Below are 24,831 nucleotides of genomic sequence, written 5' to 3'. Positions count from 1 at the left end.
TCAGTTCAGTTCAGTCGCTCAGTCGTGTCTGACTCTTTGCGACCCCATGAATCACAGCATGCCAGGCCTACCTGTCCATCACCAGCTCTCGGAGTTTACCCAAACTCATGTCCATTGAGTCAGTGATGCCATCCAGCCATCTCATCCTCTGTTGTCCCCTTCTCCTTCTGCCCCCAGATATTGATAAGAGCTTAATATCCAAAAATACATGCAACATACCACTCAAGGGCAAAAAACACTGAATAATCCAAATTTTTAATGGAGCTTAAGAAAATTAAGAGTTTCAATAAATCTGAAGATTAGACTGTAGATGAGAGAAACAACAAGGTTTTCCATTTAGAACAACAAAAGCCAGTGCCTTCTTGGTATTACTTTATTCATCTCCACTCATTTGTTTGACAATTACAGTTCAAAGTGTACATTCTTGTCAATAGAAATCATTGCACATTGAGCTATAATACATACTAAGAACAGCCACACTGGGAAAAAAAAAACAACACAAACTAATATTTGCATATCTACTATGAGACATATAAAAAACAAGGTAATCTCCAGAGTTGACCACTCCATTGTTTTCTATATTTCATTTCAAAATTGAGCCACTAAGTAAGGAAAATGAGTTAAGAGAACTCAATGATATATAGAGAGAAAATCAGTTGCAAATGGGAGCACTAATGGATTATAATTTGGAGGTAATTTATTACTAGTGTTGTAACTGTAGTCCTTTTGATTCTCTAATGCATCAGGGTAATACTTCATTATAAATATTAATACCAACATAGGGACACATACCACTAAAGTGATAGTGAATAGAGAAAGACATAGAATATAGTAGGCAAGAAGTGAAAGTATGGGAAGTCAGCAATGGTAGTAAAGGGCAGTATTGCCTTGAGAGGAAGGAAGGTTCTCAGAATTTCTTGAAACACCAAGAATGAGCCAGATGTGAGGAATTAGCTTAATTTGTAAACCAGAAACTCTGCAAGAAAAAATTTAAGTTCATAAAAATATTACGATGTTAAAACCCACAATTTAGACAGATAATAGGGTACGGTAGGGTATATAGACATTTAAATTCTCCATTACTTAGTGCATCAGGCACTCAAGGACCACCCTCACTGAAGTCTTTCTCTGTTGCTCAACCTACAGGTACCAGCATGGAGAAAGAGATAGCTCTACTCCACAGGTAGATGAACCCTACATTTATGGTCTCGTGGATTTCCTTAAGAAGCATTCGGTGCAGCAGATTTCCTCCATCCCATTCCGTCCGTCTGACTCCCCACGGTCAACAGGAGTGCTCATCCTGGGATCATTCCGCAATCACCATGGCCTCAGCTCCCAGCTTCCGTGGACATCAGTGGACTTACAATCCTGTCCAAGGTATGAAACTCAGCAGCATGGCTTGTCTGTGTGGTTCTCTGTTCAGATGGTCACAGGTTAGTTGGTTCACTCCCCAACAGCTTCAAATGACTCCCCCATTCCAGTGGACAGCCATGGACACGGGGATCTCTCCCCTGCGCTTCAGCTCCATCAGCCCCACGTGCAGGCTGGTCCCACTTACTCTCCTCCTTCTTTCCCCTTCATCTTCGTCCCTTGTCTCCTTTGTCCTACCGAGTTCTGTGTGGCCCCTAATATTCCTCCTCAGTAGTCAGGGCATCCCACCAGTATTCACCTGGTCTTCTGAGAGAACTGCTGCGTCTTTAGACATTCTTGATGCATCGGTGGAGAGAGGTGTACCCCACTCTCAACTACCGCTCCATCATCTTGTCCACCCCCATTTGTGAATGTATTAAAAATGAGTTTCCCTTTCTTTTAAGTACCATTGCCTTCACCACACATGTTTAACTTTTGCTTTTTGAGGAAAACACATGTAAGTTCCACTCTCTTCAGTTGAGTCAGTCATTCAGTTGTGTCCGACTCTTTTGACCCCATGGACTATGGCAACACAGGCTTCCCTGTCCATAACCAACATCCAGAGCTTGATCAATCTCATTATTAGATGTCATGACTAGATCGTGAAGTTAAAATATTAGAATATCAGTTCAGTTCAGTTCAGCAACTCTGTCATGTCCGACTCTTTGCAACCCCATGAATCGTAGCACGCCAGGCCTCCCTGTCCATCACAAACTCCCGGAGTTTACTCAAACTAATATTGATCTAGTCGGTGATGCCATCCAGCCATCTCATCCTCTGTCATCCCCTTCTCCTCCTGCCTCCAATACCTCCAAGCATCAGGGTCTCTTTCAATGAGTCAACACTTTGCATGAGGCGGCCAAAGTATTGGAGTTTCAGCTTTAGCATCAGTTCTTCCAAAGAACACCCGGGACTGAGCTTCTTTAGGGGATATGTTGGATCTACTTGCAGTCCAAGGGACTCTCAAGAGTCTTTGCCAACACCTCAGTTAAAAGCATACATTTTTCAGGGCTCAGCTGTCTTTACCATCCAACTCTCACATCCATATGTGACTACTGGAAAAACCATAGACTTGACAGGACAGACCTTTCTTGGCAAAGTAATGTCTCTGCTTTTTAACATGCTATCTAAGTTGGTAATAACATTCCTTCCAAGGAGTAAGCATCTTTCAATTTCATGGCTGCAATCTGCATCTGTAGTGATTTTGGAGCCCCAGGAACAAACTCTGACACTGTTTCCACTGTTTTCCCCATCTATTTCCAATGAAGTGATGGAACCAGATACCGTGATCTTAGTTTTCTGAATGTTGAACTTAAAGCCCACTTTTTCACTCTCCTCTTTCACTTTCATCAAGAGGCTTTTTAGTTCCTCTACACTTTCTGCAACAAGGGTGGTGTCATCTGCATATCAGAGGTTACTTATATTTCTCCTGGCAATCTTGATTCCAGCTTGTGCTTCTCCAGCCCAGCGTTTTTCATGATATACTCTGCATATAAGTTAAATAAGCAGGGTGACAATATACAGCCTTGATGTACTCCTTTTCCTATCTGGAACCAGTCTGTTGGTCCATGTCCAATTCTAACTGTTGCTTCCTTACCTGCATACAGATTTCTCAGGAAGCAAGTCAGGTGGTCTGGTATTCCCATCTCTTTCAGAATTTTCCACAGTTTATTGTGATCCACACAGTCAACAGGTTTGGCATAGTCAATAAAGCAGAAGTAGACGTTTTTCTGGAACTCTCTTGCTTTTTCGATGTTCCAGCAGATGTTGGCAATTTGATCTCTGGTTCCTCTGCCTTTTCTAAAACCAGCTTGAACATCTGGAAGTTCATGGTACACGTATTGCTGAAGCCTGGCTTTCAGAATTTTGAGCATTACTTTACTAGCATGTGAGATGAGTGCAATTATGCCATAGTTTGAGCAGTCTTTGGGATTGCCTTTCCTTGGGAATTGCACTGAAAATTTACTTTTTCAAGTCCTGTGGCCACTGCTGATTTTTCCAAATTTGCTGGCATATTGAGCGCAGTACTTTCACAGTATCATCTTTCAGGATTTGAAATAGCTCAACTGGAATTCCATCACATCCACTAGCTTTATTCCTTGTGATGCCTTATAAGGCCCACTTGACATCATATTCCAGGATGTCTGGATCTATGTGAATGACCACACCATTGTGATTATCTGGGTCATGAAGATCTTTTTTGTACAGTTCTTCTGTGTATTCTTGCCACCTCTTCTCTGCATCTTCTGCTTCTTTTAGGTCTATACCATTTCTATGCTTTATCGAACCCATCTTTGCCTGAAATGTTCCCTTGGTATCTCTCATTTTCTTGAAGTGATCTCTTGTCTTTCCCATTCTGTTTTCCTCTATTTCTTTGCATTGATCGCTACAGAAGGCTTTCTTATCTCTCCTTGCTATTCTTTGGAACTCTGCATTGAAATGGGAATATCTTTCCATTTCTCCTTTGCTTTTCACTTCTCTTCTTTTCACAGCTATTTGTAAGGTCTCCTCAAACAACCACTTTGCCTTTTGCATTTCTTTTCCATGAGGATGGTCTTGATCCCTGTCTGTTTTACAATGTCATGAACCTCCGTCCATAGTTCATCAGCACTCTATCAGATCTAGTTCCTTAAATCTATTTCTCACTTCTCCTGTATAGTCATAAGGGATTTGATTTAGGTCATACCTGAATGGTCTAGTGGTTTTCCATACTTTCTTCAATTAAGTCTGAATTTGTCAATAAGGAGTTCATGATCTGAGCCACAGTCAGCTCCTGGTCTTGTTTTTGCTGACTGTATAGAGCTTCTCCATCTCTGGCCCACGAAGAATATAATCAACTTGAATTCGGTTTCAACCATCTGGTGTTGTCCATGTGTAGAGTCTTCTCTTGTGCTGCTGGAAGAAGGTGTTTGCTATGACCAGTGTTTTCTCTAGGCAAAACTCTATTAGCCTTTGGCCTGCTTCATTCTGTACTCAAGGCCAAATTTTCCTGTCACTCTAGGTGTTTTTTGACTTCCTACTTTTGCATTCCAGTCCCCTAGAATGAAAACGACACCTTTCTCTGGGTGTTAGTCCTAAAAGGTCTTGTAGGCCCTCATAGAACTGTTCAACTTCAGCTTCTTCAGTGTTACTCTTTGGGGCATAGTCTTGGATTATCATGATTTTGAATGGATTGCCTTGGAAGTGAACAGAGATCATACTGTCATTTTTGAGATTGCCACCAAGTACTGCATTTTGAACTCTTTTGTTGACCACGATGGCTACTGCATTTCTTCTAAGGGATTCCTGCCCACAGTAGTAGATATAATGGTCATCTGAGTTAATTTCACCCATTCCAGTCCATTTTAGTTCACTGATTCCTAGAATGTCGACATTCACCTTTGCCATCTCCTGTTTGACCACTTTCAATTTGCCTTGATTCATGGACCTAACATTCCAGGTCCTATGCAATATTGCTCTTTATAGCATCAGACCTTGCTTCTATCACTAGTCCCATCCTCAAATGGGTATTGTTTTTTCTTTGGCTCCATCCTTTCATTCTTTCTGGAGTTATTTCTCCACTGATCTCCAGTAGCATATTGGGCACCTTCTGAGCTGTGGAGTTCCTCTTTCAGTATCCGATCATTTTGCCTTTTCATACTGTGCATGGGGTTCTCAACGCAAGAATACTGAAGTGGATTGCCATTCCCTTCTCCAGTGGACCACATTCTGTCAGACCTCTCCACCATGACCCATCTATCTTCAGTGGCCCCACACAGCATGGCTTAGTTTCATGAGTTAGACAAGACTGTGGTCCTGGGATCAGATCGTCTAGTTTTCTGTGATTATGGCTTCAGTGTGTCTGCCCTTTGATGCCCTCCCGCAACACCTACCGTCTTATTTGGGTTTCTCTTACCTTGGATGTGGGATATCTCTTTATGGCTGCTCCAGCAAAGCGCAGCCACTGCTCCTTATCTTGGACCAGGGGACTCTCCTCATGGCCGCCCCTTCTGACCTTGAATGTGGAGTACCTCCTCTCAGTCCTGCTGCAACTCCTTGGCCATGGGGTTGCTCTTCTTGGCCACAGCCGTGACCTCGGCCGTGGGGTATGTCTCTCCGCTGCGTCCCTGACCTCAGAAGTGGGATTGCTCCCCTCAGCCGCCGCCTCTGACCTCAGACCTGGGGTAGATCCTCTCGGCCGCTCCTGCACCGTTGCAGCCTGGTGCTCTTGGTCACCACCCCTGGCCTTGGGCGAGGGGCTGCTTCTCACGGCCAAGCTTCTGCGCAGTCCATCATGCAAAATCCAGAGTCCAGGTTGGAACATTCTACGGACTGAGGAAGCATTGGTTTCTAGAGGTTTGCTCAGCACACTTCCTTCTGCATCCTCTTCTGATGACAGAGCCTGTCGTTGATGGGTCTAAATTAGAACCTCAGAACGTATTAATTTTTTATACATGAGAATATGTAACTTTCAAAATCTCTCCCTATTTGTCCTATCGTCCAGTCTTTGGCAATTATTTTTCTACTCTGAGTTCCATTTTTCTTTTTTTTTTTTTTTTTCTGAGATTCCTTATAATTGCGATCATATAGTATTTTTCTTCCTCTGACTTAGCTAACTTACCATAATGCCCTCCAGTTTCATCCAAGTAGCCATAAATGGAAGGACTTCTTTCTTTTTCTAATGGCTAAATAATATTTACCTATATATGTCACATCACATTGTTTTAATCCACTCACCTGTTGAAAGATACTCAGGTTGTTCCTATACCAAGGCTACTGTGAATAATGCTGCAATGAACTTGGGAATACAGATCTCTCTTTGAGACAATGATTTATTTTCCCTTGACTATATATCCAGAAGTGGGATAATGGATCACATAACAGTTCTCTTTTAACTTTCTTGAGGAACCACCAGAATATTTTTCCATGATAGTTGCACTGGTACACATCCCTACAAACAGTGTATCAGTTCAGTTCAGTTCAGTCGCTCTGTCATGTCGGAGTATTTATGACCCCATGCATCGCAGCATGCCAGGCTTCCCTGTCCATCACAGTCTCCCGGAGTTTACTCAAACTCATGCCCATCGAGTCGGTGATGCCATCCAAGTTTCTCATCCTCTGTCGTCCCCTTCTCCTCCTGCCCCCTATCCTTCCCAGCATTAGGTTCTTTTCCACTGAGTCAACTCTTCACATGAGGTGGCCAAAGTACTGGAGTTTCAGCTTCAACATCAGTCCTTCCAAGAACACCCAGGGCGGATCTCCTTTAGGATGGACTGGTTGGATCTCCCTGCAGTCCAAGGGACTCTCAAGAGTCTTCTCCAACACCACAGTTCCAAAGCATCTATTGTTTGGCACTTAGCTTTCTTCACAGTCCAACTCTCACATCCCTACATGACCACTGCAAAAACCATAGCCTTGACCAGATGGACCTTTGTTGGCAAAATAGTGTCTCTGCTTTAATATGCTATCTAGGTTGGTCATGACTTTCCTTCCAAGGAATAAGCATCTTTTAATTTCATAGCTGCAATCACCATCTGCAGTGATTTTGGAGCCCCCAGAAATAAAGTCTGAAACTGTTTCCACTCTCTCCCCATCTATTTCCCATGAGGTGATGGGACCAGATGTCATAATCTTAGTTTTCTGAATGTTAAGCTTTAAGCCAACTTTTTCACTCTCCTCTTTCACTTTCATCAAGAGGCTTTTTAGTTCCTCTTCACTTTCTGCCATAAAGGTCCCTTTTTCTCTATATCCTCAATAACATTTGTCATTTCTTATTTTTTGGCACTAGCCATTCAAACAGTTATGAGGTGATAACTCTTTTGCCTTTGATCTGCATTTCCTTTGATTATTAGTGATGCTGAACATCTTGTCATATACCTCTTGATCATCTATATGTCTTATTTGTGGGAAAATGTCTATTCTTTAAAGACATAGCATACATTAGGTTTACTATATTCCAATATACGAAACTCAGTTGCCTACCTGTATATCAACAACGAACTCTCAGAAAGTGGAATAAAGAAAACAATCTCATTTACTATTGCATCACAAAAAGATAAAACACTTAGAAATAAACTTAAGCAAGGTGTGGAAAGATTTCATGCAAAACCTTTAAGACATTGATAAGAGAAATTTAAAAAGCATTAAAAATATGTAAAGTTACGTGGTCATTTCAATGTGTTTCTTGAGGTAGGATTTGTATTACTTTAAACTTCCCTCTTAGAACTGCTTATGTTGAATCATATAGGTTTTAGATCATCATGTTTTCATTGTTCTTTCTTTCTAGGGCTGTTTCAATTTCCTTTATTTCTTCAGTAATGTGTTCATTATTTAGAAATGGTTTGTTTAATCTCCATGTGTTTTTGGTCTTTAAATTTGTGTGTTTTTTTTTTTTTTTTTTTAATTCCTATAGTCGTTATCTTGTCTCACAGTGTTGTGTTCAGAGAAAATGCTTGATAAAATTTCAATTTCCTTAAATTTACTGAGGTTTGATTTGTGACCCAAGATGAGAAAAATGTTCCACGTTCACTTGAGAAGAAAGTGTATTCTGCATTTGGATGGAATGTGCTGAAGATATCTATTAGGTCTGTTTGCTCTAATAGTTCCCTTTAGGCTTATGTTTCCTTATTTATTTTCTGTTTTGATGATCTATCCTTTGGTAGAGGTGGGGTGTTAACATGACATACTATTATTGTGTTACTGTCAACGTCCCGTTTTATGTCAGTTAGTGTTCACCTTATGTATTGAAGTGCTCTTATGTTGGGTACATAAATATTTAAAATTGTTTTGTCTTTTTCTTGGACTGATCCCTTGATCATTTTGCAGTGTCCTTCTTTATCCCTTGTAATAGATTTTATTTTAAGGTCTATTTTTTCTGATACGAAAATTGCCAATCTGGTTTTCTTGGATTTTCATTTGCATGGAATATCTTTTTCCATCCTCACTTTCAGTCTGTATGAGTCTCTAGGATTGAAGTGTGCTTCTTGTAGACAGCATATATACGGGTCTTGTTTTTGTATCCATTCAGCCAGTTTGTGTCTTTTGGTAAGAATGGGAGAAGATAATAGCAAATAAAACAACTGATAAAGGATTGCATTCTGAAATACAAGTAGCTCAAATAAGTCAGTCATCAAAAACAAAGACAAGAGCTGAAAAAATAAACTAGTGAGACCACATCAAACTCAAAATCTTCTGCATAGTAAAAGAAGCCATCAAGAAAATGAAATGGCAACCTATGGAATGAAAAAAAAATTGTAAATCACATATTTCATAAGGACTTCATATCCAGGTATATATAAGAGACTCATGCAACTCAGTAGTAGAAGAAATCAAACAACCCAAATTATTAAATGGGCAAGGAAGAATAAGATTTTTGAAAACTCTGAAGATTAGATGGTAGATGACAGACACTGTAAGTTTTTCCTTCCCAAACAGAAGCCTGTGTCTTCCTGACATTGTTTTCTTTATTTCCAATCTCCTGTTTGGTGATTGCACTTCACAGTATGCATCCTTTACTCAATAGCAATCACCCTACAATGAGTTATATGTGCTAAGAATAGCCCCGATAACTACTAAAAAATAATAATTACATACTCAACCTCGAGGCATCAAAAATCCAAGGTGATTTTCAGAATTTTCCACTCCATTGTTTTCTACTTTCTGTTTCAAAATTGAAACACCTAGTAAGGTCAAGTGAGTAGGGGTCCTCAATAATACATGCATAGTAAGTCATTTAATACTGGGAGCATTACTGGATTAAAATATTGGGGGAATGTATTATTACTAATACTATTGTAATTTTATTCCCTTTAATTCTCTGGTATACTAGGTTGATGTTTATTTAAAATAATAATACAGCCACTATGGAGAACAGGGTGGAGATTCCTTAAAACACTGGAAATAGAAGTGCCATATGACTGAGCAATCCCACTGCTGTGCATACACACCAAGGAAACCAGAACTGAATAAGACACGTGTACCCCAATGTTCATCAGAGCACTGTTTATAATAGCCAGCACATGGAATCAGCGTAGATGCCCATCAGCAGACAAATGTCTACGAAAGCTGTGGTACATATACACAATGGAATATTACTCAGCCATGAAAAGTAATACATTTGAATCAGTTCTAATGAGGTGGATGAAATGGAACCTATTATACTGAGTGAAGTAAGCCAGAAAGAAAAACACCAATACAGTATACTAATGCATATATATGGATTTTAGAAAGATGTTATCACATGTGACACAAATGGCCAGTCCAGGTTCGATGCATGATACAGGGTGCTCGGGGCTGGTGCACTGGGATAAGCCAGAAGGATGGGAAGGGGAGGGAGGTGGGAGAGGGGTCAGGAAGGGGAGCACATGTACACCCATGGTGGATTACTGTCAATGTATGGCAAATCCACTAAAATATTGTGAAGTAATTAGCCTCCAATTAAAATTAACAAAATGAAACAAACTAGTAATACCCAGCATAGAGACACTTAGTACTCGAGTTACAGTAGATTGAGAAAGAGAAAGCTTATGAGGCAGTGAAATCACAGAAAATTAGCAATGGTATCAAAAGAAGGGGCAGTATTGCCTAGAAAGGACGCAAATTCTCTAATTTTTTGGAGACAACACAAACAACCAGGTGGGAGCCAACCAGCTTAAGCTGTATACTAGAAACTTCACCAGAAGGAAAATGAAGTTCATAAAAGTATGCTGATGCTAAACACCAAAATCCAGACAGTAAGGAAATACTGTAGGGTATACGTAGATACTGAAAACTACTCAGAGAGGTAGACATGGAAGCAGATACACTAATGAGCATCAGAAAAATCAAAACACAACAGGGTCTGAAAAGTCAATCATAAAGAGACTTGGCACTCTGATCAAAAGAATAAGAGAATCAAATTAAAAAACCAAAATAGAAAGACTTGTGCACATGATAGAACCAGAGAATGCTCAGGAGAGAAAATTTCGGACCTAGTGGACCAGCGAACAGAATCCTCCAACATCAGGAATAAAAACCCTGGGCAGGACTCATGACTCTACACTTCTGGGAACAGCCTCAGTTTCAAAGTTTGGGCGCTATACCACCTAAAGGCGAACACAGACAAGGATCATAGCTTCCTATGACAGTGAGTCACAGACAATAGTGTCTGTTAGTTTACTTTTCTCATTCAACTATAAAGTTAATGAATCAGTAATCAATGATAACTGACACCATCAGTTTCCAGTCAGATCCTCTTTAGGCATACAATGTACATCTGAACCTGTTATATGATCCCCAAAAACATTTTTATACTTAAATTTACTGATGTTTAATTGAAGGGTAATTGCTTTACAATACTGTACTGCTTTTGGCCAAACGTCAACATGAATCAGCCATAGTTTTACCTATGTCCCCTTCACTCTTGAACCTCCTTCCCACCTTCCTTCCCGACCCAGCCGTCAAAGTTGTTACAGAAAAATATGGAAGGCTTCACAAATTTGTCTGTCATCCTAGGGCCAGGGCAATGCTAATATTCTCAGTATTATTCCAATTTTTAATATCTGTGCTACCAAAGCAAAAGCACAAATACCTCTTTAACAGAAAAAATGATCATATACTTTACTACTGAGTCCCAGCATTAAACTGTCTTAAAAAAATGGCCTAAACACTCTGGGTCAGAATTAATTTCCAAATGCTTGTAGAGCACAGAAGTACTTCTGGGAGCAATATAAAAATGCAGGGAGTAACCTACTTCTCCAACTATCTATCTGTGCAAATACCTTCATCCATCTATATCTACACAGAGGGTGCTCCTTCTTCCCCCACCCCAACTACTACAGCACCAACTCCTGCTCAAACCAACAGGGAAAGAGATGGCTTCCCTCCACAAGACAGATTTGATAACCTCAGGTGACTAGATCATCAGAATGGCTCATGTTTTTATTTAAGGAGGGTCCTGCCTGCTCCTGCTGCTGGTCATGTCAAATCTGCTCCTGTGCCAAGGCAACTTATGCCCGTCCTGCAGTCCTGACACCCCCCTGAGATCCCTTACAGACCTGTTTATGGATGCTGCCTGGCTGTCCCACTACTTCCATAACCTTTCCGCAATAATGTTCAAAGAGTTTGTAAGTACTGTGGTGGTGGTGGTTCAGTTGCTAAATCATGTCCGTCACTTGCGACCCCATGGACTGTAGCCCGCCAGGCTCTCAAAAGGAAATTTCACCTAAGTGACTGGCCTATACTATCCTTTAAACAAGAAGGCTGCAATAACACACTCTCTAGGTAGAAGATGCTGTCAGTTCATAAGATGGTGAAATCAAAAAAAGGATGAGTTTTGTGAAATCTCAAAGATTCCTAAGAAGTGCGATGATTTTTTCAATTTCCTTTCTTTCATTTTCTTTTTTTAACATTTCCAAAATAAATGAATTTGTATTTGTCAGCCAGGAATGCCATAAGAGAATACAATAGACTCAGTGGAATAAACATCAGAAATTTATTTCCTCACAGTTCTGGGGGCTTGAAGTCCCAGATCAGGGCACCAGCAAGGTGAGGTTCTGGTAAGAACTCTTTCTTCCCAGGATGGCTTCTCTGTGCGTCCTCACACAGGGTGGGGGGTGGGGAAGAGAGACAGAGGAAAGGACAAACAGACACAGAGACAGAAGAGAAAATTCTCTGGTGTTTTGCTTCATGGAGACACTAAACCTATTGGATGAGTGTTCCATCCGAAGAGCTCATTTAACATTAATATCTCCTGCATTAGCAGGAATGTTCTTTATTACTACCGTCTCTTGGAAACACCAACTATTGGTACATATGTACTATATTTGGTTCAAACATTAAAAAAAAAAGGATAATAATAAACAGAGAAGGGAAAAGGTTAAACTTAGAAGACTTAGATATAAAATCATTTTTATAGAGACAATGTATAGAAAAAGTAGGAACAGAATGAATTTGAAATTTTGGGAACCCCCACTGTTAAAAAAATTACACATCTATCAAGCATATAAATGTTCTTATAATGGGTTCATTTTAAGAACTGAATGCCCAACAACCCTAACTAATTGCCTGATCACTTTTAGGATGAAAAATATGCCCAGGGCAAACAGTACCATATCAATGCCACCAACAGCTGCCACACCGATCCCCTCCATGCTCCTGAAGAAAGAGAAGAAGCCCAGCAGATGAACGTGAGTCTTTCACCTGGGTTTTTCACCAGATCAATGAGACAGTACGTAGGTTACCAGGCTTCAGACTATTAGAGGTCATGGTACCTGTACATGCAGAAAAAGGTGGAGGAACTGTAAGCCATTGAAGAGAAATTATATTATGCAGTTGATGAAGCATGAGTGAAATCAAGGGGTAACTAAAGATCTGTAGTAGCAAAACCAAGAACAGATTTATTAATTGTCCATGCACACATTAGTCCAACCAATGCATCCGACACAAGATTGCAGCTATTATTCTGTATGAAAACAGGAAATGAATGGGGACTTCCATGTGTAAAATATAAGACTGCAAAATTCATGAATATGGAAGAAACACACCCCAGTCTTGAGTATTCCCTGTTACTAGTGACGCCTACTTGGGAGTCCTATACTGCACCACTCGAGCATCACGTCTGCCTTTCTAGGTTCTCCTGATTCTGCTTCTACTTCTCTGATACCTCCCTCATTCATCATTCTCAATCATTCCTCTGTCACCTTTCATTCTTAATTTGAAAGTCTCCCCCACAATGGCCTATAAAACATTGCTTTGCTTTTCATGGCCGCAAGAATTGCCTCTGTTCTGAGGACAAAACTGTTTACATATCAAGCCTCAATCATTAATGGCAGCTCTAAATGTTGACCATTAGATTTGACCATCCTTTCTGATTTCCTGCATTATCCCTCGTCCTAACATTATTTAAAATATTTTCACATGCATCCCCCCTTAAAATTCTATCCTCTCTCTCTACAACCTTCTTAATGATATCAGGATTCTTTTGCTCTGCTAGGCTCTTTATTAATCAGGATGATCAAGTAAAGGAAAAGGTCAAAGAGGAAGAAGATGAGGGATTTTTTCAATAACCTTCAATTCAAATTTTATTGAGAGTTACTACATGGCCATACATTTTACTAAGCACTTTATGTGCTTAGTACTATTCCTAGCACATTACTGTATTTAACCCTATTCAGTTCTATGTTCTTTACCACTAAAACAGTTCATTGATGTAAAGAAATTGTGCATATTAACTAGAGATATTCAGCCCCCGGTATTTTCATGCTCAATTCTACTAGTAGTAGTGAACTAGGGGCAAAAACCCTCCATTGAGAATCCCATGGATGCTGTTACTAAAGACAACGCTGTGCCATTTTCTGCCCGGACACATGTCAACAAGACAGACTCTTCTGATACCAGCATGGGGGCTGGTGTGGGGATCAACTGAGGAAAGAAAGCCTGTTTAGGAATGTCATGTCTTCTTCATTGTCTCTTTGTTGTAATATCATAAAACAAATTACCAATCAAAAATCAATACAAATGACTCATCTGATTCATTAATATGAAAGAATCACTGGGTGACAATTATGTGGGCACAGGTAGAATGCCTTTTTCCTGGGTCAGGTACTGCAGGTACATACTGACTTGTCAAAAAATACTTAGATTTCTCTCACACAAATGTACAAACATAAAAGAACTCACTGAGTGGTGGTAGAATTTCAGAGGAAAAAAGAAAATTCTTCATGTTATATATTAGAATGCATGAGAAGAATTAGTTTCTAAAATAACCTAGATTTTTAATAATTCAGTGAAATGTGAACTAATAGCTTACTTTTGAAACTTTTACTACCTTCACAAATCTCTGCATACACATAGGAATAACCAAAAGTTTTTTTAGGTCAGCTGCTCTGAGCAAAGATCACATGTTACCAAAACCACTGAATTATGATTATTTTAATGAGACCATTTCTTATGGTTGCTTAGAATGAAGACCTTAGTAAGTTGATACTCAGCTTACTGTACAGCTGGAATAAACCTCTGCATCATCTAGTCAATGAGCTGCAGAGTTTGAAAGAAGTCTCACAGTCTATCCTATCAAGCACCATAGAGAATAAGAAAATGTCAGAAAAACTTCAAGCATTCATGGAGAGTCAATTCAAACTACAGGTGAGCATCCTGCAGAAGGCTTTCTTGCTTTGTTCATGAATAAAAGAGGTGACCTCTGTAATGCAAAAGGAGTTTTGAAATATCTCAGTTTGTAAGAAAAAGATTCATGTCTTCTATGTGCTATACTGCTACTACATAAAGCAGGAGCCTAGTCATTCATAGAGATAGAGTCTACTGTAAAGGAATCAGATTTCACTGCAATTTTTGATATGTACAGCCTTCACTGTATTGTACACAATTCCACCAAAAGCTTGCCTCTTCCTGGGCACAGGTGGTTGACAGATTATCAAGATTCAGAGAACTAGACAACAGAATTTGCAAGCTCAGCATTTTCCTCAAAGTATCCCAGCACATCTGCTCTTGAAGTTCACTTGTCTTCTTTCTCTGTTCTCCTCAAATCAAAGGATGAGAGTGGGAAGGAAGAAAACAGAAAGTTAAAACTAAACTTGAATTATGTTTCTACATTTTAGATTCCTAATTGTTTTATCATAGGCTGACTCCAAAATCCATATCTAGAGTGTTTTATATTTGTATGTGTTCCCCAAATCTTACTTTGATAATTAGAAGCAAAAAGATAAGCAAATACTAATAAAATTCATAAAAGCCATTATCTTTTGGGTATTCAGATTGTTGTTCCAGTCTTGCAGAAGCTGTTCAAGACTCACATTACCTGGTCAGGACTCTCATCCCTGACGTCCAGCGATGAAGATAAGTGTCTTACTGAATTTTATAAACTGTTCAAGTGCCTAAGCAGGGATTCACGTAAAGTTGACATTTACATCAAGATCCTGGCGTGCCGAATGCGCAAAACGTGCTAAATCCACATCCAACCCATCCAACTCTGAGATGGTCATAATGATCTATCCCATAGCAAGTTTCTGTGAAATTTACAGCTTTTTAATGCATGCTCTGAGAAATGGGTCTTCTGTTAAAAAAATAAACACAGACTCTTTAGAGATGTCAAAATCTAAAAGGGAAATTTGTCAACAGTTCTTATATTCATTTAATAGAAAATCAAATAAAAATCCACCCCTACAATTGAGAGAATGAAACTCCTATTAAAATTAGTCACAAATAGCAGAAGCTGGTATAACGAAGAAGACCATTAAGAGATTACTTAAGAATCACAGCCAATTATTCTGTGTCAAGTTGTTAGAATCAAAGAATTAGACAATTGTTCATGGTTCTGGTCATGCTACGAAAAAGACAGTATTCTCAGGCTAACGAATGGAAACAAACAAATGAAGAACCTTTGAAGTTCACTGACCTTATTGTGAGGCTGTCACGGCTAATGCCATGACAGGCAGCCTAGATTTGGAGTAGGCCTGGTTTCCCGGGGTAACATAATTATCAGGCCTCCTGGAGCTAGCCAATCAACATATGCCTAGCAAGAAAAAGGGAAACTATCAGGGGAAAGCTGAAAAGCCCACGTTGGGCCAACAAAAATTGCCTTGCAACTGTGTAACCAATCTGCTTGCGCCAACTACCTGCTGCTTTTTTTGACCTAATAAATACCCGAGAGAACTGGGGCTCGTGGGCCTTTTCGTCCTCACACCCTTGGTGACGGCGGGAGGCCCTGGCTCAAGTCAGTAATAAAATCCCCTATTGCAAGTTGCATTGTCTCGAGGAGTCTTCTTTCCTGATTGGGGATCCGGACTACGGGCAGAACATTTGGGGGCTCGTCCGGTATCCCTTGACCAGGGAAGAACGCTCTTTGGAACAAAGGAGAAAAAAGACAGGTAATAGCACCGGTGCTCAGGCAGGTCTGGAAAAGTCCAGTGTAAATCCGAGGCCCTGCTAGAAGGCAGGAAGGTGTCTGGCGTGAGGGAAAGCTTTCCATGAGGGGACGGATTGGCCGTTCCGGCCGGCGTGAGGCCGAGGCCAGCGAGCATGCTGGAAGGCAGCCGGCTCTGCGGGAAGGAGACCTCCTCTCCTAAGCCCGAGTCTGGAGAACAATGGACGCCATTCAGTAAGGTGACCCTTGTTCCAGAGGATAGGGAGACTCAGGGGGTCCTTCCCCCCAGTTCTGTGTTGTCAGCCAATGTGTGTCTGTCTATGTGTTTTTCTGTGTCTGTATAACTGCTGGCTTTGTCTCCTGTCTCATTGATTTCTGGTGTGTCGTTGTTTACTTCCTCCTATAAAGCCTTGGAGCCTCATTTCTGTTTCTGAGAGTTTCAGTGAACGGGCAGACAGTTGTTGGGGCAACTGATGAGTCCTGGCCAGGGCTACTCCATGGCGGATTCTGAAGGCGTCCCAACAAGTCAGCCCCAGTAACGGGAGCCAGAGAGGGTGAAACTCTTTTCTTTTTTCTCATATTCTAAACCGAGAATCTGGCCAAATAAAAACCCGTCTGTGTGGGCACGGGACAGGCACTTAAGAGCCGATAGGGCGTCTACCACTGGAAGACTCCCATGAAAGGATAAGGGGGTCATGGAACGGGCTAGAAACCCTTAGGGTGCCCGCCCCCAACAAGAAAACTTCCGTGAAACGACTAAGGCACTCAGTATGTTCCACGAAGCATAACACAAGCCCAACCTCCTGGCCGCCACCACTCCCGATAGGATTTTTTGGTGGTATTTCTCGGTGACTTTCTTCTGACTCTCGCTATGGGGCAAGAAGAATCCACCCCACTCTCTCTCATGACTGATCATTTCTCGGATGTCAGGGCTAGAGTGTATGATCTGTTGCTACTGGCTACAAAGAGTAAATTAATAACCTTTTGCTCTGCAGAGTGGCCCGCCTTCCAAGTTGGATGGCTTCCAGAGGGAACTTTTCAACCTTCTATTATTTCGGCGGTGAAAGAGAAAATTATGGCTCCTGATCCCTGGGGCCACCCAGGCCAAGTCCCATATGTTATAGTCTGGCAAGATCTAGCAGAAGATCCACCCAAATGGTTAAAAACTTTTGTTCAAAAACTCCCTGATTCTCCTAATGTACAAGCCCTGGTTATGGAAACCCCCACTCCCCCAGAGGAAGCCAAGAATAAGGGCCCAAAACCGGTCTTGCAGGAATCCTCGGACTGGAACCTGATTGACTTGGAGATGGAAATTAGGCCCCCGCCATATGCCCCTCTCCATTGCAGGTTCCCCCGGGGGAAAGAGCCCCCCCCCCACCCCGATGAATCAGAAGGGATAAGGGAACCCTGACCCCAGAGAAGAAATAGAGGAAATAGGGGTGAGCAGGATCATGGGGACCCAGAGTTACCTTCATCTACTGTACAGGCACTCCCCGTCCGGGTGGGACCAGCTAACCCGGACGTAGAGCGAACCTATCAGTACTGACCCTTTTTCACTAGTGATCTGTATAATTGGAAAACCCAAAATCCTCCTTTTTCAGAGAAACCCCAAGGCCTCATTGACCTCTTAGATTCCATTTTGTTCACTCATAATCTCACCTGGGATGATTGTCAGCAGCTGTTGCAGGTGCTCTTCACCATGGAAGAACGGGAGCGAATCCTGGCAGAGGCGCGGAAACGGGTCCCGGGGGTCGAAGAGAGACCAACCGCCCAACCTCATCTCGTGGACGAGGGGTTTCCTCTGTTGCGGCCTAACTGGGATTTTGAGCGAGTAGAAGGTAGGGAGTGCCTCCGAGTGTACCGCCAGACTCTAATGGCTGGCCTGCGGGCCGCAGCTAGAAAGCCGACAAATTTGGCGAAGGTAAATTTAGTAAGCCAAGAGCCCACTGAGAGCCCATCAGCCTTCCTAGAGATGCTAATAGAAGCCTTTAGGCAATATACACCTATGGATCCCCAGGCTGAGGAATCATGCGCTGCAGTTCTACTAGCGTTTGTGAATCAGGCAGCCCCAGATATTAGGAGAAAATTACAAAAGATAGAGGGGTTAGAAAAACAGACAATATAAGACTTACTGAAAGGAGCTGAAAAGGTATTTAATAATAGAGAGACCCCAGAAGAAAGGAAAGAACGACTTCATTGGAAAGAAAGGAAACTAGCTGAGAAGATCAGGAAAGAAGATAAGAAAATCGAGGGAGCCTCAAGGCCCCCAGATGAGAGGAAAAAAAAGAGAGACCAAAAAGGCAGGCCCTAAAAAAAGATCAGTGTGCTTACTGGAAAGAACGGGGGCACTAGAAAAATGAGTGCCCTAAGAGAGACCCGAAGAGAGGAACAACCCAGAGAGAGAGAATTTCCCCTGGAACTCGAGTTCTATTGGGGGAAGACAGTGACTAGGAGAGTCAAGACTCGGCACCCCTCCCCGAGTCCTGGGTAACCATACATGTGGAGGGGAAACCCGTTGGCTTCATGGTGGACACTGGCGCCCAACACTCTGTTTTAAATCAAAAACTGGGACCAATGTCTAAGAAAACCAGCTTGGTGCAGAGAGCCATGGGGACAATAAAGATATTGTTACACCATGGAACAGAAAATAAATCTGGAGACCCACCAGGTGTCCCACTCGTTTTTGGTGATACCAGAATGCCCAGCCCCTCTACTTGGATGGGACTTGTTGACTAAAGTTAATGCTCAGATCCATTTTGACCCTGGGGGAATGTCAGTCACGGATGGACTTGGACAGCTGATACATGTCTTGTCTCTAGCTTTAAGAGATGAATACAGACTTTTTGTGCCTAAGCCCTCAGAGGTTATAGCACCAGATATACAACCATGGGTCCACAAATACCCGTTGACATGGGCAAAAACAACAAGGATGAGACTGGCCAAACAGCGACATCTGGCCGTCATCGAACTAAAAGCCTAGGCGACTCCTGTGAGGGTGAGGCAATACCCTATGAGCCAGGAGGCTCGGTGGGGGATCACTCCCCACATTCGACGGCTCATGGATGCCGGAATTCTCAAGCGGTGCCAATCCCCTTGGAACACCCCCTTACTACCAGTGAAGAAGCCGGGGAGTATGGATTACAGACCTGTCCAGGACCTATGAGAAGTCAACAAGCGGGTGAGTGACATACACCCTACTGTCCCCAACCCGTATACCCTCCTGAGCAGTCTGCTGCCTGAGTACACTTGGTACACTGTGTTAGACTTGAAAGATGCTTTTTTCAGCCTACCCCTGGCGGCCCAGAGCCAGGAAATATTTGCCTTTGAGTGCACTGAGGGGAAAGTCCAACCAGTAGTACAACTAACTTGGACCCACCTGCCACAAGGGTTCAAAAACTCCCCTCACTGATGGGAGCAGCTATGTAAAAAATAGACAAAAGAAGGCGGGTGCCACTATAGTTGATGATTCAGGACCATATGGGCTGAGACACTTCCCCCAAACACGTCTGCACAAAAAGGCAGCACACTGGAACGAGGTACCGAGGAAAAGAGCCAGGGCAACACTGAGAGATAGATTTCACTGAGGTAAGACCAGGCAAGTACGGGTATCGCTATCTGTTGGTTCTGGTAGATACCTACTCGGGATGGGTAGAAGCCTTCCCCACTAAGGGAGAGACAGCAACAGTGGTTGCTAAAAAGATCTTAGAAGAGATAGTGGCTAGGTACAGGCTGCCAGTGACTATGGGCTCTGATAATGGACCTGCCTTTGTGAGTCAGATTGTACAAGGGCTGGCCCAAGCTCTGGGGACAAAATGGAAGTTACATTGTGAATATAATCCCCAGAACTCAGGACAGGTTGAAAGAATGAATCGGACCCTAAAAGAAACTTTGAAAAAGTTGGCAATAGAGACTGCCGGGGACTGGGTGACCCTCCTTCCCTTCACGCTCTTTCGAGCGCGTAACACCCCTTATAAGTTGAATCTTACCCCTTTTGAGATTCTGTATGGAAGACCCCCTTCTGTGTGTCCTATATTCAAGAGAAAATGCCTACCACCCCCTACCTTAAGACAATTTCAGCAAACACTGATGACATTAAGTAAGGTGCATAGCCATGTTTAAAAATTAATTCGAGAGATATACAAGGGTCCAAAGAAGGAGACCATCACCTCACATAATATTGGCCTGGGTGATTGGGTTTGGGTAAAACGACACCCATCTAAAGCATTAGAACCTAAATAGAAAGGCCCTTATGCTGTTCTCCTTACCACTCCTACTGCTGTTAAGGTCGACGGGATCGGGCCCTGGGTCCACTGGAGTCACGTGTGGCAAACCACCCCGGAAGAACAGGAGAAGGCGCAAGCAAAATGATAGACAAGACCTCACCCGTCAAATCCTTTAAAACTGAAACTCCTACGACGAGAGCCCTCTTAACTCTCCTGCTGATAATAGTTTTCATCGCCCCAGGAGCAACCAGCCACAACCCCCATCAGCCAGCTAACCTAACTTGGGTGATCTACAATCCTGAGACTGGAGAAGTGCTTAATTCGAGCTCCAACGTAGCCCCCAAGAGACATGGTGGCCACTACTGACCTTTGATTTGTGCGTGCTGGCGGCTGACGGTAATGGGTTTGGTCCCCACCAACTGACCAAGTTCTTTGCCCACGGCTCTTTCGGTCTGTTCACACATAACTGTGAATGAAAAGGCCCACAGTACTACGAACAGGTGCCTGTCTATGTCTGCCCTGGGGGAGGAAGAGATCGGAAGCAAATTAAAAAATGTGGGGGAGTTGACTCCTTTTATTGTGCTGCTTGGGGTTGCAAAACCATGGGAACAGTCCATTTCGCACCTCCAAGAATCCTTGAGCTCCTTGGCTACAGTAGTGTTACAGAATAAGAGAGGTTTAAATTTGTTGTTTCTACAACAAAGAAGATTATGTGCAACACTGAGAGAAGAATGCTGTTTCTATATCGACCATTCAGGGGTGGTACAAAAATCTCTCCAGAAAATAAGAGAGAGACTAGCCCAGCAAAAAAGAAAATGAGAAGCCCAACAAGGCTGGTTTAAATCTTGGTTTCAGCGCTCTCCCTGTTTGACCACTTTGATTTCCACCCTCCTGGGTCCACTCATAATACTAATATTGTTACTGACCTTTGGTCCATGCATTTTAAACCGTCTGGTCTCATTTATTAGGAAGCGCCTAAATACCATCCAAATTATGGTATTAAAACAACAATGTCAGTCAATTTCACAGGGTAAAGAAAAAGATTCCTCTACAAAAGTACAAAGACAGGGGGGAAATGTGAGGCTGTCACGGCTAACGCCATGACAGGCAGCCTAGATTAGGAGTAGGTCTGGTTTCCCGGGGTAACATAATTATCAGGCCTCCTGGAGCTAGCCAATCAACATATGCCTAGCAAGAAAAAGGGAAACTATCAGGGGAAAGCTGAAAAGCCCCACGTTGGGCCAACAAAAATTGCCTTGCAACTGTGTAACCAATCCGCTTGTGCCAACTACCTGCTGCTTTTTTTGACCTAATAAATACCCGAGAGAACTGGGGCTCGGGGCCTTTTCATCCTCACACCCTTGGTGAGGGCTAGAGGCCCTGGCTCGAGTCAGTAATAAATTCCCCTATTACAAGTTACATTGTCTCGAAGAGTCTTCTTTCCCGATCAGAGATCCAGACTACGGGCAATACACTTACAGATTAGGAAATCACATGTCATGGATACACTGAGGACTTAAACTGAAGTTTAAAAAAATCTCTATTTTCCAGAAGCAGGCCTTCAAGTTGTGGAGAAAGAGGGTGTGATATAAACACACAAATTGCTATATTACATGCTAGAATGAAGAAGAATAAGATGTAATGTCAACACGGTGCTACAGTAGATTGAAGTAAAGCTAGGAGCCATCTGAGTGTGTCATAGGAGTGACACAAATGGTATTGCTTTATGATGGAGTTTTGAAAGGTTGATGGGATACTGATGTACTAAATAGGAAAACAGTATATCTGTCAATTCATTTAGGATCATCTTATGAAGTAAGGATCTCTGACATCCTAGATCAAGGCAACTGAGATAGTAATACATATAGCATTATAAGGTATCAGTGAATAATTAAGTTTGACAAAAACACAAGAAATGTTCATTGTTTACCATACATGCTGTATCTCTCATGATTATGCTTCCATGATATGCTGTATATATTATTGTAGGGCTAGAATGGAGAAATGCTTGTATGGATTTTCATGCATTAGGGAGAATCGTATATGCCAAAATAGAGAGTTTGTCTTTATTCTACAAAGCAACAGGAAACCAAGACCATTTAGTCCAAGAGAGCAGTATGTCCAGAATTAGAAAAGAGAAACTTTAATGTGGATTGAGAAGTTGTGGCAGTTGGGGCTGGTAGAGAGAAAGAAAGACCAGAAAGAGCTGGAAATATTATGACATGAAAAATCAAAGAGGGCTCTGCCAGGTGATAAGATGCAAAGAATGTGAGAGATACAGGAAATGAAATAGACCTTGACCACATGCAAGGAATGAGGCAGACATAAGAGTCAAAAAAGGCATCCAACAATATGGGAGTGGTTGAGTCAATAAATGACTGAAAAGTAGAAAGAAGGGAGGAGAAAAATTAAGGTTTTATCCAAAAGCACCTGAGCTCTATTTTCCTGTATTTCATCAACTTAGTATCAAAAATCAACAAAACATGTTAAGCTTCTGCAGCAAATGATAGAAATAAGTACTCTACAGAACCTCTGCGAGACCCTGTGGAATACCAGAACCAAATCTCGAACCACCCAGTGATAACAAGCAGTAGTCACTAGTCATTTTTAACACTTAAATAAGACATAGATTGTAAAGCATAGATGATGAATGGAAATAAATTGGAAACAACACATTTCTTTACAAAGCCAGCCTAAACAAAAACTAAAACTTAACCAAAATAGAGGTGATGGTCCCCTTATTCATGTGTCCATTTTCTCCAAGAGTTCCTCATTCCTTTTGCCTGAATCCTCCATTGTTTACTAACCCTTCATTACCTTACTCTCAGCAGATGGTCAGCTAATCACTAATCAAATAAATAATTAAACAGTGTTCACTCCTGAGATATACTTGTATTGATGGACTCTTCAAACTGAAAAGCTTTCTAATGCCCTGAAAGTAAAATACTAATACTGGAAAGAATCCTTCCTAGACTCTTTCCAAAATGCCTTCAGGTCAATTCAGTTCAGTCACATAGTCCTGTCCAACTCTTTGCAACTCCATGAATTGTAGCACGCCAGGCCTCCCTTTCCATCACCAGCTCCCAGAGTTTACTCAAACTCATGCCCATCGAGACAGTGATGCCATCCAGCCATCTCATCCTCTGTCATCCCCTTCTCCTCCTGCCCCCAATCCCTCCCAGCATCAGGGTCTTTTCCAATGAGTCAACTCTTTGCATGAGATTGCCAAAATATTGGAGTTTCAGCTTTAGCTTCAGTCCTTCCAAAATATCTAGTGGGCATCAATTGCGAGTCTAGCTAATTAGACATGTTCTGCTGTAATTATTACCTGTTTGGATAGTGAAGACAGGAGACAGATGAAGCACCGAAAGATGTCGAGAAAGAAATGCATGGACAAGTGGAAAAAATAGCGTAAGCCTTAAACACGGGTCTATGCCTGCACACCATACTATGTGTGATGGGAGCCAGGTTGGCCTAATGAGGGATGGATCTTTCAAGAAAGATCCATATGAGTTGGCACTGAGAAGTTTGATTCAACTCTAATATTTCAAGATGATTCTTTGATTCTAAGACTCAAAGCCACTTGTCTCATTTAAGTGCACTTAGTCTAAAAGGGAATATACTTATTGCCTATTTGAACACTGCCAGTTCAGTTCAGTTCTGGCACTCAGTCATGTCTGACTCTTTGCGACCTCATGAATTGCAGCACACCAGGCCTCCCTGTCCATCACAAACTCCCAGAGTTTATTCAAACTTTGTCCATCGAGTCGCTGATGCCATCCAGCCATCACATCCTCTGTCGTCCCCTTCTTCTCCTGCCCCCAAACCCTATGAGCATCAGGGTCTTTTCCAATGAGACAACTCTTCGCATAAGGTGACCAAAGTACTGGAGTTTCAGCTTCAGCATAAGTCCTTCCAATGAACTCCCAGGACTGATATCCTTTAGGATGAACTGGTTGGATCTCCTTGCAGTCCAAGGGACTCTCAAGAGTCTTCTCCAACACCACAGTTCAAAAGCATCAATTTTTTGACACTCAGCTTTTTTCCAGATCAACACGAACATCCATACATGACCACTGGGAAAACCATAGCCTTGACCAGACAGACCTTTGTTAGCAAAGTAATGTCTCTGCTTTTTAATATGCTATCTATGTTGGTCATAACTTTCCTTCCAAGGAGTAAGCATCTTTTAATTTCATGGCTGCAATCACCATCTTCAGTGATTTTGGAGCCCAAAAAAATATAGTCTGACACTGCTTACACTGTTTCCCCATCTATTTCCCATAATGTACTCTGCAGATAAATTAAATAAGCAGGGTGATAATAAGCAGCATTGACATACTCCGGTCTGTTGTTCCATGT

At 42.0% G+C, this 24,831-nt stretch overlaps 1 protein-coding gene and 1 non-coding gene across 2 annotated transcripts; one reads left to right on the top strand and one right to left on the bottom strand.

Annotated features, from left to right (window-relative positions):
• Positions 1-1,202: 1,202 nt before the first annotated feature.
• Positions 1,203-15,329, top strand: LOC133059163 (chorionic somatomammotropin hormone 2-like). Its single transcript, XM_061146195.1, has 5 exons — positions 1,203-1,377; positions 11,320-11,492; positions 12,447-12,554; positions 14,329-14,511; positions 15,138-15,329. The coding sequence occupies exons 1-5, from the start codon at positions 1,203-1,205 to the stop codon at positions 15,327-15,329; spliced, it is 831 nt and encodes a 276-aa protein (XP_061002178.1).
• Positions 10,842-10,951, bottom strand: LOC133060028 (U6 spliceosomal RNA). Its single transcript, XR_009693697.1, has one exon. It is a non-coding gene; the product is annotated as a U6 spliceosomal RNA (small nuclear RNA).
• Positions 15,330-24,831: the final 9,502 nt, after the last annotated feature.

This window comes from Dama dama, chromosome 7 (assembly GCF_033118175.1).
Source record: "Dama dama isolate Ldn47 chromosome 7, ASM3311817v1, whole genome shotgun sequence".
Taxonomy (NCBI): Eukaryota; Metazoa; Chordata; class Mammalia; order Artiodactyla; family Cervidae; genus Dama; species Dama dama.
Note: the sequence above shows the minus strand (reverse complement) of the source record. Positions and strands in the feature narration are given on the sequence as shown.